At 43.6% G+C, this 21826-nt stretch overlaps 1 protein-coding gene across 1 annotated transcript in view; it reads right to left on the bottom strand.

The window, feature by feature from the left end:
* Positions 1-21219, bottom strand: part of CD2AP (CD2 associated protein) — an 81809-nt gene extending 60590 nt beyond the window's left edge. The window contains exon 1 of the mRNA XM_086745984.1: positions 21022-21219. Within this exon, the coding sequence (XP_086602110.1) occupies positions 21022-21025 (4 nt within the window). The 5' untranslated portion in view covers positions 21026-21219. The remainder of the gene's footprint in view (positions 1-21021) is intronic.
* Positions 21220-21826: the final 607 nt, after the last annotated feature.

The following is a 21826-nucleotide window of genomic DNA, read 5'->3' as shown; positions in this document are numbered from 1 at the left end:
CATCTTCCCACCAACTCAACTGAACCATTTTGCAAACCTACAAAGGTATTAAAATGTAAGAAATATCCACGTTACATATTTCTCTCATGATCAGCTCTGGTTTTAAGCACATCAGCAGGTATTACATTTCAATATACACACTGCAAGACAGTTTTATGAAGTTAAACACGGAAAATGGATCAGAACACAGTGTCAGTCATGGTAAATGCTTACAGCATTGCAGACTACAGCTTTGACTGCCAAACATCTGCTCCTGTTTCCACAGAGGCAGTAGGTAATCATAGCCACACTATGTCAACATGAACTAATTATTTTGAAAGTTTATTTATTTCCTTGGGGGAACATTTCTATATTAGTGCTTGAAATGCACAACATGTTCATTTTGGTCACCTTTCCAGACTGTAAAACAGACTCAGTCATGCCAACAACCGAAGGAGGATCGAGAACTTCCAAGTCCTCATCCATGAGTCCGTCTTCCAAAGGTAAATAGCAGCAAACTAATATCACCTTTTTATTTATAGGTGCTAAATTTCCTCTTGTATTTGTCCGCGATACTCAATAGCACCCTCATTCTCATGGATACACAAAACAGATCTAAACCCTGTTCTCTCACCTGAAGAGTGAGAGAGGTCATGGGGAATGTCCAAAGTTTCATCCCGTGCTGTTTCGATGTCACCACATGAAAACAATGTAAGAAACTACACATCTCTCTACTACTTGGTCCTTAAGAGGAACACTTAGCAGTTTTGCTTTTCAGCATTAGAAAGTAGCACTAGACGAACCGTGCAGGTAATGAGGACTGCAGTATGATGGACAAGAAACCATTCCACTGCCAAAATAGCTCAGATTAAAGGAGCTTCTGAAAGGTCTTCAAGTATAATATTTACCCAAGCAAAACAGTGTTCAGTGGTGACAGATAATATTTTTAAGGAATCATAACTCCTTATTACAACAATAATTAGGAATCATATGAATTCATGGATATACTTATGAATGCTTGAAGTAGTTCTGAATGCTTCTGAATTATTCAAGATCTCACTTAAAAGCTTTAGTCATGGACAGATGCGATACTAAAATCGGCCTGCAATAAGTGGGACTCCAGTAATAAAACCTGGTCAACACCTTCAAAAACCGGAAAGTCTTGACTGACAGAAGGTGCAGCAGAACACCTCAGCAACACAAACTACCAAAAATACCAGTCTTACCTCCCCTCTGCTTTTTACACAGCTGTCTCAATTTCAAACCCAACTCAAATCAATTATCTGTAGCTTAAGAGTCCATAATGACCAAGCCTTGGATGAAAAATAGTCTTCTCAAGCTTGAGCATGAACATCATCCAGCAGGACCAAAGCTCTCGAGAGAGAGAGAGAGAGAGAGAGAGAGAGAATATTTATTCTCCTGAGTTTTCACAAGCAGCACAGGCCATCAAAAACCAATTCCCACACTGTGCGCAAAGGAGACTTCTTTCTCCTAGATCTCTAACAAATAACTGGCAATCTTGTTTTGGCATGAATTCAAATATAGAATCATAGAATCATAAAATGGTTTGGATTGGAAGGGACTTCTAAAGGCCATCTAGTCCAACTCCCCTGCAAGGAGCAGGGACATCTCCAACCAGATCAGGTTGCTCAGAGCCCCCGTCCAACCTGCCCTTGAATGTTTCCAGGGATGGGGCATCCACCACCTTTCTGAGCAACCTGTACCAGGGTTCTACCACCCTCACCATAAAAAATTTCTTCCTTATTTCTAGTGTAAATCTACCTCCCTCTATTTTATAACCCTTGTCCTATCACAACAGGCCCTGCTGAAGAGTTTTCCCCCCCATCTTTTCTGTAGGCCCCCTTTAGGCACTGGAAGGCCGCTATAAGGTCTCCCTAGAGCCTTCTCTTCTCCAGGCTGAACAGCCCATCCTCATAGGGGAGGTGCTCCAGCCCTCTGATCATCTTTGTGGCCTCCTCTGGACCCTCTCCAACTGGTCCATGTCCTTCTTATTTTGGGGGGCTCCAGAGCTGGACACAGTACTGCAGGTGGGGTCTCACCAGAGAAGAGCAGAGGAGCAGAATCACCTCCCTTGACCTGCTGGCCATGCTCCTTTTGATGCAGCCCAGGATGTGGTTGGCTTTCTGGGCTGCAAGTGTACATGGCGGACTCATGTCATATAAACATAAGACATCACCTGGCACATGCTTCTAACCAAGCAAACAGAGAAGGAAACAAATACATGTTCTACAATGAAATAACTAGTTCACTGGATGATGGGAAAGCAGTGGACACTGTCTCCCATAACATCCTCATACACAAACTGATGGAGCAGGGGCCAGAGGAGTGTACAGTGAAATGGACTGAAAACCGTCCAAAACATCAGGCTCAGAGGGTTGTGATCACTGACGCACACTGTCCAGCTGGCGGAGAGTCACCAGTGGTGTGTCCCAGGACTCAATGCTGAGTCGTTCAATGTCTTCATTAATGACCCAGAAGATGGGACTGAATACACTCTTAGCAAGCCTGCAGATGTTACAAAACTGTGAGGAGTGGCTGACAGACCAGATGGGTGTGCTGCTATTCAGAGGGACCTCAACAGGCTGACGAAGCCTGCTGTAGCTGACCCTGATCTGAGCAGGAGAGTTGGGACTCGATTTCCAGAAGCGTCTTCCAGCCTCAAATGATTCTGTGACTGATTCAAGCCAAAGATATACCTTAGGTGGCAGCTTTCTGTCATGCAGCCATGACAGCTTTCCAGTATAATTAGAGAACTTCCCAGATAGTGCTTTTTGAGGGATGTGACCCAGTTACTGACCAACAGTAACAGTGCCAAGTAAAAAAATATTGACCGGACACCTTTGGGAGAAAGGTGCTTACTGCAGGCTTTACGGGAGTGGTCTGTTCAGCTCTTGGTTTCGAGTAAGACAACCTGACTAATGAAGCAATAAAGCAGACCAAACACGTCAAAGCCAGTCAGCCTTATCAACAACTACAAACTATGTTGATCCCCGTGGCAAAGATGAAAAGTGTCCTATCTAACGCCACTGCCTCTGTGACAAAATAGCTCAAGCTGTTAGCCAACGCAGCAATGCACAAGGCATTCAGTCACTGCTGGCACAGGTGGACTCTCCACTTCACCGGAATTTACACAACCGGCTCTTCTGCCAACCACATCCCAGTGCCAAAGCAGAAGGCAAGCCTCTCAATAAGCATAACACGCATCTTCGCTGACTTTAAACAAAGGAAGTTTTTGGCTACTCAGGCTCCTTCTGAGGTTAGCTACTATAGGTAACTAAGGCCCTCTGGGAGCCCTACAAACACCCCACCACATAAATAAATCAAGGAAAAGAGTGGAAAACATACTGAAACTCTAGCGTGCCTGTCTCTTCAATGGAAATAACCAAGTGTCAGACAGTCATCCAACAAAGAGCACAATTTCACATTCTTGGTACTTTGTTTGGGATATTAGAACACTGTCAGAATGCAGTGACCTTTCTGTAGTAGCCAGAAAAAGACACAAACCAGATATAAAAGAAATCCCATGAAAAACACATTTAATAGCTTATAAAATGAAAAAAAAAAAAAAACCCCAAACATTTGTGGGATAACTGAAATCCTTGCATTTAACTCTCAAGCTATTCAGGAAGCCTTGCAGAAACTCGCAGCAGAGCTGGAGGGACAGAGTCCAGAATGAAGCAGCAGGAGAAGCTTGAGTTGCGTGCCATGCTCCATAAAGGCCCCTTCAGGCAGGTTTTAGGTCAGTTCAGATTAAGAGTCATTTATTGGAACGTGAACCCTGGAAAGTTGTGTGGCCTCCAGAAGCATCTTGCCAGCAGAACTGCAGTTACGCTAGAAACCGAGATTTTGCTTTTCCAATTTATCATAACAGACAGTTGCTACACGGTCGAAACAAACTTTAGTACTGTTATTTCCACTTGTACGTCTATCACAAAAACCCCAAAGTTTAGTCTCCTTTAAAAACAACCTAATATTTTTGTCATTATGTATGAATACATGTACACAGAGTTACAAAGGTATTTAGTTTTATAGCAGACAGCAAGCTTACACTAGAGACAAGAGATGACAGAAGACACAATCTTATCCTTTTAACTATTATATTTTTCTTCATAACTGTCTCAAAATCAGGTGTTGGACTGGAGGAGAAAGCTCCTTGCAATTGCTTTCCCCTAGAAACATTGCTACAGTTTGCAAGATATAAGAGTTACAGCTGTTTAAACAGTAATACCATAGCATACGTTTGGCCACTGAAGACAAATCTTAACACTGAAAAAGTAGTTAAAGTGTTTAAATGCTGAACAATGAAAACACCTCTGTAAGCGTTAAACAGAAGTAGTGGTTATAAGAAAGGGTTTTTTCCACTTCAACACCACGCAATTCCCTGTTACCCTGACCTGAACTACTGATGACAACCATATGCTCAAATAAAGAGACCTGATGGACTCTCCATTGCCCTTAGAATTCTAACCCTGCTTCCGAAACTGCATGAGTTTTGTCCTACAAAGCTCTCCAGGTAAGGCACATGCATCAGGTGAGCACCAGGGTTTGGCCACCAAAGACAAATTCCTCCCAGCCAAGAGCTTCCACTGCTCCGCAGGCAGGGTCCTCCTTCTGTGCTCCGCATCAGCCAGGCTCCTGCGCTCCGCATCCACTCCTGTCGTTCACTCTCCTGCCTTCACAGCGACCCATAATGACCATAATAACCAGTTCCCCAAAGATCAAAATATCATTTTGGAGTGCAGATGTGGGTTTGGTCTTCTCATACTGAGTAGGGAAGTGCCTCACATTTCCCACTACCAGGGAAACCACTCTGATTGTTGGTCTTTTGTGAGAAGGTACTTCCCTTCCTTTCGCACTCCAATAGCATGAGAAGCAGCCGAAGGACTGAACCTTGAACAGACAGAAACCCACAGTATTTCATTCTTTCCTTCTCATGGTGCCCAAGACAGTACAAGATCCCCTATGTGCCTGCCAAGCAAATCAGTGATGGAAAGTAGGAAACCTGGAGAGACGTACTTCCAAGACACAGGGATGCTGTGATCCCATCCTCTCTTCTGCGTGCATTCACATGGTCCCTTCCCCCTGCTCTGCACTTACATTAGTACTTTTTTATACTGCTTATTTCTCAAACAAAGAGAAAACAGCCTGAGAGAAAACTATTTAGTGCCAGCTTTCTGCAAGTTTCTCTCCCTAAGACGGCTCACTGTAGGGTCAGAGGAGCAGGGCTGCACCAAATCCAACTCAGATCAACATCTACATCATTGTTACAGTTCAGATCAGGAGTACGCTTCTGGGTGAAGCTCCAAACCATCCTCATTTAGTGTGCTTGAGTTCACAATGTGGAGTAGTTTCACTGAAACTACGTCAAAGATATGCAGCCCACGGAACACTCTTAATGCATGCTAATCTTTAACAGGCATTAAGTCCATGGCATGCGACTAGAACTGGGATGATAAAGACGCCCAAAACATGCAATACGAACGTCAGGTCCCCAACACCAGCAGTTTCCCCCTACAGATCCACTCATCTTGCCCCTCACCACTTGCTGCTTTGCACACAGCCGAAATCTGCCATAAAACCACATCCTAACATAATGCATTAACGATGCACGGCTACCAGATTCCTGTTAATTCTGACGGTAGAGGTACAGTTCCAAGCTGTTAAAGAAACTAAACAAGGAAAGAGTATACTTACTAAGGGAGGCCATGCAGCCTACACATATTTTACAGTACAGTTCACCACAGCCTTCAGCAAGTCAATAAGTCTAGGTCACACTATACACAGCAGCAGACAGGTTGGCCCGAGCTGAGCCACGCGGAGCCATCACGTTCATGCTCCACGTGGAGGAAACGCAAAACAGTTGCATCACAAGGACTCCCGAAAGCATCGAAGCATCACAGGTAAGATGTTCTACCTTCATAGTAGCTCAAAATGAGGTTAGGCACCTCAGAACTAGCAGTGACACATAGCAGAGCCATTTCTACCTGTGCCTACTCCCAGGTGAGCCATACCAGTCGTGCCAGCTCCAGTCCCAAGTAAACACCCCTCTACAGTCGTACAGCTTCCTGCTCCTGAAGCTTTGATCCCCATGTGCCTGCCAAGCAAACTTCTGCTGCCACAAGGAAGGGATGGGCAGAGGCACATTGTAGTTTGAGACAACGCTGACATCATACATTCAAATATTGACTTAAAGTCTTGTTTTCGGCAAAGTGTCCCGAGCCATCAGGATTCTTTCATTACTTTATAATAAACCAACATAATGCCAATGGAATTCAAAGACTTTCATGCCATTCTACATACACTTTCTTTTAAGTACACACAATTAACTCCCAATTTGCTGCAATCTGATTATTCCAGTAGTGGATTCTTTGAAAGACAGAGAACGTAAATCCATAGAATTTATTAGCTCGGGTGCTGGGCAAGCAAACATTGCTGTAAGCAATTAAGACACTTTCAGTACAAACCAATACACCCTGTTGGACCCAAGCTGATTCTACAGAAATCCAGCCCAGCTGTGTCCACTCAAACTCTGGGAGCACCATGAACACCCCGCTGCCACCCAGCAGGGGCTCAGTTTGGATCCCAACAGGATTTGCTCCATTTGAAGCAACAGCCTTCATACTGGCTCCAACACACCCCACACCTCAGAAAGCTCATTAGGTTGGATGCAGCATTAGATGAGCCGTGGCAAGCAGGCACCACGCTGCAGTCACATCAAAATCTCAGCAAGCCCTCTTTCCACTTCCTCAGTGGAAGAGCTGGTTAGACAGAGCACCATTCCCGTGTGAGCTTGCACTCATGTAGCGCTGTGCCAGGGCAGCTCAGTCTTCCAGCCCCAGCCCCCTTTCCTCTATCAGAGTAAAAGAAATTTTTTAGAGGCAATTTAAAAATCAAAGTCTTTCTAATCAAAGACCATAGCACTGGTTATCAAGAAAATGTCATTCTTCTGCCTTTACCTGACCAAACTTCAGCATCAGTAGTCTAGCTACCGTCGGCTTCCTGTTTTGATTAAACACTATGAGCTTCAAGGGAAAAAAAAAAATTACAATTAGAAGAGGAGAAGGAACAAGCTGGAATAAAAGGTAGTTCTGTTATTTTCCTAAAGTATGGGGTCCCACTGCATTTTACTTTCTAATGATAATGGAGGCCTTATTGCATCCTTTCAGGATATAAAGGGGGCTTATAAGGAAGACAGGGAGATTTTTACCAATGTCTGTAGTGACAGGACAAGGAGCAATGGTTTTAAACTGAAAAAGGGTAAGTTTAGACATTTCTTACAGTGAGGATGGTGAGCCACTGATTGCCCAGAGAAGTTGTGGATGCCCCATCACTGAAAGTGTTCAAGGCCAGGTTGGATGGGGCTTTGAGCGATCTGGTCTAGTGAAAGACGTCCCTGCCCATGGTAGGAAGGCTGGACTAGATGATGTTTAAAGGCTCCTTCTAATCCAAATCATTCTGTGATTCAGACACAAAAATCTTTAACAAGATTTTACCTAGGTGTTTAGATATACCATACAAATAAAAGAACGTATCAGTAAGTGGCATCAGTGTATTCTCTTTCAGAGACATCCTGTGACTTTCACAGACTTCTTGTGATACACGATCTGTCAGATCCTTCATTAACGCTTCTCACAGTTCCGATTTTACATCTACAGTTGACAGGCAACTCTGCAGAAGTTTGCCAAATTGAAATTAATTTCAGCCACTGAACACTTCTCCCAAGAATACCTTCCCGCTGCTATGCCACTGACATCCCAAACACGAACTCTCGGACAGCACAATTCCCAGCCAGCTTCCGCCACCGCCAGAGACAGCGATAAGGCAATTTGAGTAGTTCTGCTTTTTTTTTTTTTTCTTTCCACCCTGCAGTGTCTGCTGTTTTTCCTTACTCCTTTTATAATTTGCTCTACGCTGCATTACCCTGCTCTAGCACATTTTCTGTTTATAGCAATAATCCTTCTACATTAATAGTTTGCCTATAAAAAAGGAAAATAAAAACAAAAATAGCAGTCTACCCAGGAGACAGTCAAAAGCCAGGAGCCTTGGTTCTGGCAGCACAGAACTGATCCATCTGGAAGCTGCCCTGGATCCACCTGGAAATTTTATATTGGGCAAGTCAATAGTGCATTCTCCAAGAAATGACTTGCCACACACTTTCAATAAAATATTATGTCTAATTTTACAGCACAGTAAGAATGGCTGAAGTAATAAGGAAAATGAACAACTGAAAACTGTAAAAACTGTACGCTTTTCCTCCCAAACTATTTCAAGTAATGAGAAAATCATTGCATTCTAACAGCAACCATCTCAAACACCAGCTTCTCGAGCTGACTCCGGTACAACTAGCAAGATCCTTTGTGAAGGAAATCAAACAGTATAGCAGAAATCCTGCCCAGCAGCCTGCCCTGAAGCATTAAAGATGCAAACCACGCACACCTCATCTTCCTACTCCAGGTCCCGTAATTTTCTAGACTGCATTCTAGTGCTTACCACTGTGTGCAACAAAACACACTTAAAATACTAAGTTAGTCAATTTTCACTTCCCTAAAGCAAATCACTCCCACAATATATCCTTATAATTCTACAATTGTATAAGCTGTCATTACGAGCTCACTGGGAAAAAAAAGCATTTTAGTGACATGTTGCTCACTGCAGGAACATTGAACTGACTCCAGAAGCAGCATCTGATCACGTCTTCTCCATTATTACCAGAAATACTTACCTTCAACTCGCTTGTAAACTTAAAATACTAAAAATGTGGATTTAATTTACCCCTTCGCTTCAATGAACAGGAACTGCCAGATTCCTCCCTCCATAGCAAGAGAAGACGTGAAATAGGAAGTATCAGAGTAAAATCTGTACCGCCTACAGGTATGTGACACTACCTTGTAAGGACAGAAGAGGCCAAAACTTTTCACCTGGAAAGTTACGTTAAGCAGAAAGTGATGTTTTGTTCTACTTGCCGTTACCTTCAGTACGAGCAGAGCTCACACGAAACCAGCCTGGAAATGAGAGGTGACACCTGCAGGAAAGGTAGCAAATGTCTTCAGAAAGCAAAGGTGAAAAACTGCTATTAATTTAACATGCAGAGAAAACCAGGGATCTTTAAGGGCACAGGGGAACGTACTTTTAAAAAGCGCATCATATTTTCTTAAGTCGTGACTCAGACACTGTTCCATATATAGATTTACATCTCTTCCTCCATTCCTTAAGTTAATTTTATAACATCTATTTGGCAAAACATTCAAGGTGAGTCAGAAAACACCAAATTACAAAAGCTGCTAGAACAAAGCCATGCCAAAAAGCTCTGAAGAACAAAAAGATCACACCTCATTTAGATTTAGTTCAAATCCAAAGCACTAAAGTAGTAAAAGTACCACAGGGTCAACACTGTATTTATAGGTTTTTCTCTTAAAACTTCCACTAGATAATTAGCTCACAAAAATACATTTAAGGCTGAAAATTGTTACTTATCTTAGCTAGAAGTCTTTTTACAAAGTCATCTTCCTCCTTCCTCCCTGCCCCAAAAAAAAAAAAAAAAAAAAAGAAAAACCAAAAAAAAACCCCAGATTTTCATTCTATACAAGTTTCCTTTCCTCAATATCAGGACCTCATGTTGCTACAAAAGCTGCAGCTCCTCTTGTAGATTTTTTTTTTTTTTCAGGACTCTTCTAGCCAAAAAGGATAGCGTGATCATAGCTCCAGGTTACAAATTCATGAGTTACAAAAACAAGAATGTCTCTGAAAGCCTTTTGGGTTTAAACCAAAAGGAAACTCCTCTCAAGCTCTAAAAAAAATGCAAAAATGCTGTGATGGCCTACAATTTGGCACATACCTAATTCAGAATGACAATTAGTATTTCTGCAAACATGGCAACGATCTGGCTTTGAAATAAATTTATGGAAGCTTAAAAGCATCATTCGGAGCATGCACAAAGCGTTCCCTTCATCTTTAAAAACAGGCATGATGCAACAGTCTGAATGGTCCCAGATTGGGATCTTGCGAAAACCACAAAATATGCTCAGCATTAAAACAGGGGCAAGTGTTCCTATCGGACTTCATGCCGTCAGGACAGTCCATACTAATTATGGCATTAGTAAAGTTAATTTACTTTTTAGTGTGGACATTTTAGTCAATATAAAAAAATGAACTGTTGATTGCAAAGGACAGAGAGGAATTCTTATGCAATAGATTTTTACCAAAGCCAGTCAAAACCGCAACAGCTCAAGGGCACCCTACAATCTCAATCAGATCGTTTTAAAGGAGATAAAAATGGCTTCATTAGCTCAATTATGTTCTAAAAGTTAGGAGACAGAGTCCTTTAAACATCCATTTGTAATTTGAATTTAGAAGGATTTAAGTATATCCTATTAAGACCATGATTTAAACTTGCATGGCTTGCAATGCTTCCAGTCACAGAAAAACAAGCTTTGAAAGGACCTCCTGAGGTCACTTACCCCAAACTGGGCAGAGCAAGGCTAAACTCAGTGTCAAATCAGGTCACTTAAAGCACTGTCCAGCTAAATTCTGAAAGTCTTCAAAGGATGGAGACAGAACAGCCACCCTGGACACCTCTTCTGGTACTCAGTTCTCATAGTAATTTTCCCCATGGGATTCAATAGGAATTACCGTGTTCCTAACTTGTAGACATTAATTTACATTTTTTCACTGTGCCTTCAAGGAGAGCATGGCTGCTCTGGACCAACTTCTTCCGCACTATACGCACTAGCCTTCTAACCACACTCTACTCTCTGGTTTGTTGGCATCTCCCTCACATTTGGAGGGAAAGAGGTGCAAAACTGGACACGGTATTTGAGAGACTGCTTCCTTCCAGGTAGTGGGGAACAACCACTCCCCATGACCTGCTAGCTACCATCCTGCTCATGCCACCCAGTAGACAGCGAGGTTGTTCCCTCCGAGATGACGGATTGTCGTTTTGGAACCGCAGGAGGTTCCTGCTAGCCCATTCCCCCAATACTACTGCAGCACGTTAACCATCCTCCCTCCTTCACTGCAGGGTTGTCTAGGTACCTGAACATAATCTTGAGCAGCTGAAGAAACCAGGCGTGCGTGAGCTTCCCTATCAGCCTATTCTCCTGCTTTGCTGCCACTAATTCTTTCTCTGTACACCCATTTTGTTGAAAAATGCCAAAAGAGTAGCATCTCAAAAATAAGAGCTGTACTTATATTTTTTGGGTGGGGTTTTTTTTTGTCTTGTTTTGGGTTTTTTTTTTTTGCAGAGTCAGCACTGAAGCACCCAAATCACAGTCCTCCCTGAGGAAAAGACTTCAGGACTGACCCAATACTCCCGCTCTTTTAACCTGATGGTTGGCTAATCACCAAAAGTGCAGCTTGGAAGCAGCTACAGCATGTGCTGTGTCTTGCAGAGCTAATTGATAGTAACACAGAACGATCGGTATTTGAAGAATCTGGGGAGGGAGCAGAGGCATTACGGGAGGTTATGAAAAGCTGTCTGGGGCAAAGGATACCGGTCGCTACGGTCAGGAGACAGCGCATCCGAACGCAAGTTCATAGAAAGCTAACCCTCACCCCCACCGTTCTCAGCACATTCTCTTGAAGTAGTCTGGATTCCAGAAATTAAAAAGGAAATACTTTTGACTGTCCTCACATATTTCACAACTACCAGGCACAACTCTGGTGACTCAGCTACACTCAAAAAAAAAAAAAAAACCCAAACCATAAAAATCAAGAGGAGGGAGAAATCAAGACTAAAATATCAGCTTTTTAAAAAACACAGGTCAGGATTTACCACTTCAATCACTGCTCAGAACTGCCAAAGTACGATACAGCAGCGTACAGCAAGGTCCAGCGACTCTGTCTTGATAGAAAACCAGCACGGTTGTCTTGCCGCATGGAGATGGCAGGCTGAGTCTTATTCTACTGCCAACACATCTCACGTTTCATGAACGGCTTTTTTAATCTGCTATTCATCAAGCCAGAGGCTTCCTGTTAGTAGTTATCTACCAGGGCAGGTTCTCTTCTACTACCTACACATCAGAAGCCATTTACATTATAATCTATAGAAATATTTCATTATTCTCTTTCAGTAATGATGCAGCATTAAGACTGAAAGAGCAAACTCTCTTCCCACAAAATAAGCATCTAGTAAGACGACAAGCACATGAAAATTAGAGGAAACAATTTTATGCACTCTCAATTGTGCGTTTACTTGAGAACAACCACACTGTTAATTCACATACAGCCCTATAGCGCATACAGCTGCAAGAAATGCCTCCAGGCTCTCCTCAAGCTGCAAAGGGTTTCATCAGAGATGGTTTCCAGTCTCCTCGCTTCCCTGCGCCACATCCTTACACGGATACTGGCGTGCAGTAAAAGCAGATCTTGTTATACTTACACCTTAAAAAATAATGCATTAACATTTTCACATTAACTACAGTATTCCGCTTCACAGACAAACTCTCCTCTACTGTGTTGAAGGATGAGGTGTATTTTCAGTACCATACATAGTCTGAATCAGCTAAACGAAGGACCAGATTTTATTTTTCAAGAGCAAAACAGCACAGTTTACAATAGTTTATGCGTAATAAAAGGACTATATTCTGCTGTTTGTACTTTTCTGAAAGATCTGCTGTCTCCTTATCTACCATACCCACGATAGTATGCGATTAATATATTTGCTTTTGTCCTCATGTCTACAGATGACTTGCTCCCCTCAGCACTTCCCCTGCCCTGACTGCAGAACAGCATCTCATTTTACCTGGCTTCAGAACAGCACTAACTCAGATAAACACAAAAAGAAGTGTTGTCTGGGATACTGAGGTTTCAAACAGCCCATAGTCATCTGAAACTGCCAACACTCCCAGGCAGCTTGCAAATCTAGCTAAATTTGTGAAGTCTTGTACTACAAACTCAGAACAAAAGAATATTCTTCACTTAATCACTTACGAAATCAGACACACGGGCTCTGCTTTTCAGGAACAGTTTCTTTAGTCATTCACAGAGAATATAATTTCTTACACCTAATCCAACCACTTGAGGATAAAGGATTGACCCTGCATGCTCTCTCCGCACTCATTCCCATACCGCTGCCTCTTCCCTCGTGCTGGTTTTACAGTTATGCTGCTCTAGGGTGTGCCGGTTTAGTCTGCTGCCAAATCAGCAAGCTGGTTCGCTTCCAGTTGGATTCAGCTCTGGTCAGTGTCTTGACAAAGATCATCCCATGGACACATGATCGCTACATCTACTAAAAGGGAAGATTAAAGAATGCACTGATACGGGCATCATCCAGGGGACTGACCATATCACGAAATGACAGATCTACCACTTCCCTTGGCAATTTGTTCTAGAAGTTAATAACTTCCCCAATAGAAACATTGAGATGTTACAGTGAGTGCAAACACCAATATAATTTACCTTAAATTTAAGACAGTTATTCTAGTTATCTTGCATTTACTGATTTATGATAGTACTAAATAAGCCAAACTCCATTTAAGTGATGGGAACATTAAAGTCCAGCTCGACTACGGAAAAGTCAGGATATAGAAGGATAGAGGCAATTTTTTTTTTTTTTTTTTAATACATACTGTGCTTGGTCATCTTCTCAAAATACATACATTACTGAGGACAACCAAAATCCACAGAAATACAAAAAGCACCTCAATAACAAGTTCTAGATGTTTAGGAACTATTTTCTCTTTAAAGATATTATTAAATCAATTTTAAAAAAAGAATATAAGTTAGAGGCACAGTTTAAAAGGGGCACTTGGCTGGCTTAAAATAGATGGGGGAGGATGACAAAGAGTTTAGAAAAGCCCTTTAAAGATCGGGAACAAGAAAGCTGTGAAATAATCAGTTTGCTGGATCATGAACACTTAAGGAGAGCAATTAACATAGACACTCAGAAGAAACTTCGGAAATTTCAGCTTGGATCTAGTGCAGAGTAAACTGCAGGCTAAAATGGAAAAGAAGAAATACTCTCCCTCCCCTGGCTCCTGAAATACAGTCCCATCCACTCTCCTGCACAGGAGCTAGTGACTGCGCAGCCGGAGCAAGGCCATTCAGCTTGCTGACATGATGGTAAACCCGACCTTTCTCCCACGCCAGCCAGCTTGTCAGCTCACACCACAGACTCACAACCACCAGAGCCATGGCAAGCCAGGAAGAGGCATCACAAATCCCTGGCCCTTTTCGGCAGCAGCCTAAAGTTCTCTCTGCTGAAGCACCGCAGGAAACTGCGCCCACAGGATAACTTCAGGAGAAGAGAGATTACATGCAAAGTAGCCTTAAAACAAATCCTTTCATAACTAAAGATACAAGTTCAGAGTTAAGTGATGTGATTCTCGTCTACTAGAGAGTGAAAACTTCATGAAACTAGCGGTTTCACTTCTTCAAGCAGCAAAGATGGAGACTTTTCTCCCCCAAGTCCCAAAGATGCATTGAGGGGAAATTACTTGAATCATTCTGAGAAGTTTGCTTATTGTTCTGCTTTTCTATTTTTCCTGAAAAATGGAGAAACAACACCGCTTGGGGAAAAAGAAAAAAAAAAAAACCACAAAAAACCCTATGTGGAATTAAGGTAAACTGGTATGTTTCCAACAAATCCACAATTGAACTAAAGAGCTAATATTGGAATACAATAATTTCTATCAGGTACAACTTCGATGACTGCTGTAAATGCACTGCAGCTGACACCACTGTAAGCAGCATCCTCACCCTCCTCCTGCTGCCATTCACTCTCTTTGCAAACGTGAGCATAGTCTCAGTTTCTTAAGAGCCTGCCTGCCTGCCTGCAAGCTAATCCAGCAAGACAGGGAAATGTCGGAAGATTCAGCTCGTACAAGCAAAGGAAGAGGACAAAAATGACTAGCCAGAAGTGAGTGAAGTGTGAGACCTTATTTCAGCACCAGCTTAAAAAAGATCAAGCTACATATACAGTCAAAAACATTTGACTAAGACTGACCACTTAGTAATTTTATCCAAGAGGTAGAAACTGATGACTTAGACTCTTCTTTAAATGGTAAGTCAGGCAAGTTTCCAGGAACTTGAGGAAAACTCCCTTCTTAATTTAAAAATAAAATAAAAATCATTAATAATTCCAGTCCGCAAAAATCTATTCACAGCAGCTGAGACTGGGCTGCTGCAGAAGCAAAGAAAAAAAAAAGATCACCTAGTATTGCTTAATTCCAAAACCATTTACATAGTCCACTTCTGTCAAGTATCATGTTCATGGCAACAAGAAAACAGCATAAGCTTAAGCCATTTAAATAATTTAAAATAATACTTTATCTAACTAAAGCAATAAATGTTATAAAATTCATTTAGAGTTTCTTAAACAATAACGTCAAATTTAACCTCAAAGCTTATAATCACAAGGCACTAAGGAACACAAGCAGATGAATCCCTGCTTCCTTCTCCAAAGTTCAGTGGAGAGCTCCACTGCAGCCCTCTCCTGTAACATCTTAAGTCAACACTGTCCAAATTACTGGAATTAAAGGAAAATGGTTCATTTTTTAGTAATTCAAAATATTAGACTCAAATTTATTCCACTGAAAGCAATCCTGCCTAATACATCGAGCATGTTATAGGTAATATACATTCCCTTCAGAGAAGTTAACTTAATACTCTAAATAACCTCATATTATATTCCCTCCAGTGTACATCACCCCAAAATTGGAAAGATTTAACTCATTTGACAGACAGACACATACTGTGACTTCACCTTCAGTCTGATTTCGGATTCTAGCAATGGTAAGTCTTAAATCTTTCAGGAAATGCACATACACTGTTCAAAAGTATCTATAATGCTTTGTTTTCTTCAAGATTTCTGAAAAAGTAACGTTTCATATTGATTTTATATAAAGAAAGTCAATTCTACAATAATCCCACCCAAAAATATTTGTTGGCATTAGTCAGAGAAAGTAAATATCTGTGCAGGTGCCACAGCATCACTCAAATGATTTGAAGTTTACGCTAAGAAACACAAATAATTTAGGGTGAGAGGAACACACTGAGGCCATCCAGGCGAACATCCCACGCGAAGCAAGGCTAGTGTAAAAATTAAATCTTTGGTACGCTTTTATTTAACATAGCAAGGGATCACTCTAGGAAAGAGGTGACCGGACAGGCAGTTTCAGTACTTCAGCCCTGCTCATAACCAGTACGACAGGACAGTCGAGGGCGATGCACAAGCCAGGTTACACTCACACCATCACAGCAACAAAGTTACGTAAAACTATTTCTCATCACTGCACATCTGAGAAGGTAAGGGACAGCAAAGGCACCGGCATCATCTTCGCAGGGAGTGGGGCACATTTTAGATCATTAGCAAATTCACAATTCAGAGTGGAAGAGAAAAGGAACGATAATGGAAAGGAAGGGTGCCAGGAAGAAAAAGTTGAACACAGTTTAACTACATTACAAAATAAAGGAAGCCCATTAGGAAAAAAAAATAAAAAATAAAAGAAAAAAAAAAGAAATCCACACTTTAAAAGGAACAGAAAAAGGGCTAAACCCCTCTCATGGACCAGAGACACTTTTTAAGTGCCCAGGTGGCAATGACAGGCTGGACTGCTTGCTAGGAATCACTGCACCCCAGACACACGAGCAGCAAATTTCACCCGATCCCACTTCTGCCAAGTCACTCTAGGCACTCTCATTGCTTCTCTTTCCTAACAAATCATTTTTACGAAACTGAGTTAGCGAAATACTGGACCAGCAGTCATATGCGACAGCATCTCCAAGGAAGCAAAATGGAAGAGAAGAGCAGAGCTATGACAGCCAAAGCGGGACAGATTGGGCAGCTGCCTCGCTTAGCCACGGACAGCACAGCGTGCCCGACCATGCATTTCCTGTGTTTATGCAACAAAAAACCACTAAGGGACGGAAAAAACCTAACTTAGGCAGACAACAGAGTGAAGGCGGCCAGTGAAGGTGAAGAGAATTCAAAGGGAAGATCCTACCTAGCTGAAACAAAAAAAAAAAAAACAAACCAAGAACTGTTAGGAAAAAAAAAGAAACCAAATATAATTACACCCCTCTGTGGAGTTAAGTCAGGACATACAGAGTTCTGAACAACTCTTCACAACAAAATGAAAGTGCTATCAAAATTAAAATAATCAGCCAGTGAAGATGACCAGTGCCTGAAACGACTGCTACATGAAGAAAGTAGATGTAGAGAGACTTCTCCGGCTCAAGCCACCAAACAATCATTTACCATTTCTCAGTAATACAAAGGAGTCAGGTGGAGCACGTAGCAGCTTTGTGGAAAAAAACCTCATTCTGAAAGGATGTATTTCCCACACACACCCCCATTCAGGCTAAACAGGGACTCTCACTGTCACAGGTAGTTGCAGAGGGCAAGAGCCGCACTCCTCTCTGACCCGCTTTGTACAATTCCCTGATGGTCCATCCCTCTCTATAAAAAGGTCTGGGGAAACTGCAAAGACCTTTGAGCAAGTCCTTAAATTACTAATTGCCAGACCATGGGTTTTATTAAAAAAAAAAAAAAAGAACCTGCTTTCCATATCCTTTTTCTCCCTGCCTGCCCCACACACTCTCAGCGCAGCAGCTCTTACATTCTTGGAAAAACAAAAAGGCAAGAGCTGAGCCAACAGACTCTCTAGCACCTTTCAATGGGACTTCTCCTCTACCTCGACCCAAACCCAGTATCCACCAACTCTTCCCAGTTACTGCAATTTGGTTTCCCAGTAGCTTAGGCACCTCTCTTGCAGAGGTCAGCTTTCCATCTTCTTCCCTTATAGTATTGTCTAGAATAGAGAAAATAAGAAAGCACTTTGCTCAACATTGCCAGTACCAGTACAGTTGGTCTGCCAACATTAGGCTCATCAAGTACCCTAGTACACAGGGGTTGCAATAACTTACACGTCTGATTAAGTCATTTTATTCTTCAGTACCTTAATGTCAATAAAGTTCAACTGCACATGCATCTTGTGTATTTCTTGGTAAAACTACTAGCTAAAGGACTCTTCTTCTATTCTACTCGTTTGTTTGGTGGTTTTGGGAGCAGATCGCTGGCGGGGGAGGGTGGAGGCAGGTTGTTGGTTTTTTGTTTTGTTTTGGTTTTTTTTGTTAAATCAGAGAAGAAACCTTGAAGCATTGTTTTAATTAGACCTTGTAATACTGGGAATTAGTGAATACTGAAACAATCTGTGACTATCCCTGTGACAATACATTAAAAGCATTCAGTCTGCTCACAAACACTTTCTGCATTATTCTTGTTGCCAACATGAAGGTGAAGAAAGCAAAAGGGTTCACAGAAGTTTAATGTCTGATTAATTAACTAAATAGTTACTGTAGACTAAATATATTTATGTATACTTGTACTGATTCTGTTAGCAATGAAGCAGCATGTCTAAGGTTCTTCAGGTACTCCACAGTTATAAACAATTTTAAAGAAGGAATGTAGCAAATTCAAATGTACTAACTCATGGGAACCACAAATCAGAGCTTGCACAATTTTTTGGAAATGGAAGGAGAAAAAAAAAAAGGCATACAGCTAAGAAGATACTGGCAGAAGTCCAGCAGATTTCAGTGTACCACTATGGCAATGTATCAACTGTTGCTGGAATATTACATTCTTAGTTGTGAAGGCATACAAAAACTTTTTTAGACACTGCAAATTCAGCTCTACCTTCCTATTAATATGCAAGTTATATAATCAAACTATTTCCCATGTATAATTAAGAAAATTATCTGTTATTGAGCCATAGAGGTAAACTGGACAGATGTTACAACACACACAACTCTACTTCCCTCTAAGTGGAACGAAGGTGGTGGCAGACAGATAACTGAATCAAATAAAAAGTTGGGGATTTTTTCTCCCCAGAACATCTGAATACTTCATTTTTCCCCTTTAATTAATATATTTCTCCAGCTCTTTGTAGAACTATATATTGACCTATTAACCTGTTCCAAGGCATTTTGTATTTCTGCCCTTCTGCTTTCGGTTCCTCCAGAGTCACACTGCCCTGTTCTCTTAACAATCTCTTATCGAGAGCCAGCTCCAATGTGACATCACTAATGAAATAATCAAATAACGACTTCTCAAGGTAAACGTGAGGTCATCACTAAATATAGCAAAGCGTAGTGCAAACTACAGGTAGTTCTTTTTCCACTCTTATTTGTAGAGGTGTTTTACTGTACATTCCTGCCCATTTTTGATCACAAGACAGTAACTCTTGAAAATCCAAATAAAGGACAACACCTTCATAGAAAAATCTATTTAAAAGGCTCTGGGATCATTCTGTAATCATCTAGAGAGGTTTGCCAGCATTCTGGCAGAAAGAGTTCTATAATTGCACATGCACACAAATTGTTATGGTTGTAACAACCCATGCAATAACAATACTCGATGGAGAGTGTATGCACCCACTCCATTCAGTCACCTCTGGAGCAGTAATAACACGCTCACTACTGGAATCAGAGGAGGCAGAGAAAGAAGCCACACTTAAGAAAAAGAAAGGTAAGGGAAAAAAAAAAAAAAACATAAACCAATGTCATATAGTAATCATGAGTCGTAAACTGGACTCAGTCCTTTATTAGAAGTCTTCTACAGTATTCCTAACTGCACACTAATAATTCTAATAACCCAGACCTACCGCATGTAAATCCTCAGATAGTTCACACCTCAGTATTACACAGTCTGAGTTCAAAACACTTAAACAGCATATTGAACCTTCATGCTTTAGGAACTACCATCACAGGCCACCACAACAACCTGGGTAGACACTTCTCACTTGCAAGTAAAACAATGCAGCCCAAAAAGAAAGAAACAGTAATTCCTACCTATTCTGAATACTTAGAAGAAACATCAAGAAGTGAGTCCTTCAGAGTTCAGTTTGTATCAGAACTTAAAGCACTTCTAAGTGTGCTTTGACCACATAAGACAACTTTCCTTAAGATGAAAACACTGAAATCACATCTTCATAACCAGGGGGAACGCATATCGCTTCCCTAACTGCACATCTGACCAGCACACCATGCGCTTCTTCCCTTCTTTTTATTCACGAAGGGGAGGAAGCAAAGCAGTACAAAACCCAGGTATGCTTCCACGTGAAAAGCCGAAACCGCGCCGATCCAACGCGGCAGGTTTGTGCACAGCAGCGTAAGCACACACCCGCCTCTTCATGCGACACACGAAAGTCATCGCCACACGCACTCTTGAGTCCACCCCTCCAGAAGTACGTGTCCTGATGGGACACAGGACAGCAGAGCAAGGGATGCAAAAACAGTGGAGGTAACAGCCAAAATGGTCAGTGGACCACTCTGGAACCCAGTGAAGGAACTCTAGATAAGGAAAGAGGGATTTGATGAGTGGTGTTCACGTCACTCTTTCATACTTCCCCACACAGATGCTCTTAAATTAAAAATCAGACCCAGTGCAACTGATCGAGTGTGTGCCTGAACTGGCAGATCATGAAAACAGGAACAGTGTACGCTTGCTTTTTGAAGCCAGCACCTTGGTGGAGAAATAGGTGAAGGCGCAACTCAAACTGAAGCTAGGTGGAAAAAAAAAAAAAAACAAAAAAAAACAAAAAACAAAAAACCACGGCGAAAGGGCTGGATTTAATCAGGACAACTTTTACTCTTCACCCAGCCGCTCCAGCCGAGCTGCCTCCGGCCAGCACGGTGCTCGGTACACGGCTGCAAGCCTCCGAAAATCATGGAACCCCCAGCGCTGCCCCCCGCCTTCTCCCGCCCCGGGCCCCCGCCGCAGCCCCCCGGGACCGTCCGGGCAGGAGGGGAGCGGTCCCGGGCCTCTCCCAGCCCCGCCGAGCACCTGTGGGCACCTGCCGCCGCCGGCTCCCGCCCGCGGAGCCCAGGCAGCTCCTCCGGCCCCCGCTCTCTCCGAAGGCACCGGTAGCAGCAACGCTCCTTCCCCGGGAGCTGCCTCCCGGGACCCCAGGGCCGCGCCTTCCCCACAGACAAAGGGCGGCGGAGGCTGCCCCGGGAGGAGGAGGGGGGGGCGGGGGCCGGTCCCACCGCCCACCCGCCGCGGCAGCCCTTCCCCGCCGCGCTCACCCATGCTGCGCCCGCCCGCCCGGGGCTCGGCGGAGCGGCTCCGGGTCCCGCCGACTCGCTCAAGCCGGACACGGTGGCTCCATCCGCGCCGCTACGGAGGTGAAAGGGAGCTGCACCGAGCCGCCGGCGGCCCGGTGCGAAGGCGACCGCCGAGCCGTCCCGTCGCTCACCCACCGGCGCGCCTCTCGCCTCGGGCGAGCTCCGGCACCGCCGGCACCGCCCCCGCCCCGCCCCGCCCGCGGCGGGGGTCGCCAAATCCCGCGAGAGCCGAGCGCCACCGCCCCCACGCCGTTGCCAGGCGCAGTGACGTCACAGCCGTTGACACCGCCCCCCGGGGCCGCCTCCTTTCCCGCCCGGTGCCGCGGCGTCACGGTTTCGCCTGCGCCGGTTCGGTTTTCTGCCGAGTTTTCCGCCCGCCCTGCGGTCGTTTCTCCGCTGAGGAGGCGATGCCCCTTTCCCACGCGCGGAGTGGGCCCTGCCCGCAGCCCGCCCCCCGCCTCGGGAAGGAGCTGCCTCACGGCTCCTCGGCCCCCGCCGCAAAAACCCGGCCCTTGGGCTGCCCCGAGCACCCGAGGGCTTCCCCCGCCTCCCCCTGGCTGTAGCCCTGACCCCAAACCACCCACTCTGGGATGGTTTCGGGGAGCCCCTTTTGGGCAGAGAACTTGAGGTTTGGGGTGGGTTCTGGGTTCCTCCTGGCTGAAGGAAGGCGGCCGGGGTGGGTGGGGGGAGGACAGCGGGTGAGTCCCCTCATCCCCCGGGCCTTCGGGGCTGCTCACCTCGTGTGGGTGTTTGTGGGCTCATACGT

This window comes from Chlamydotis macqueenii, chromosome 3 (genome assembly GCF_036417535.1).
Source record: "Chlamydotis macqueenii isolate bChlMac1 chromosome 3, bChlMac1.mat, whole genome shotgun sequence".
NCBI classification, from domain to species: Eukaryota; Metazoa; Chordata; class Aves; order Otidiformes; family Otididae; genus Chlamydotis; species Chlamydotis macqueenii.
This window is presented reverse-complemented; position numbering and strand designations above follow the sequence as displayed.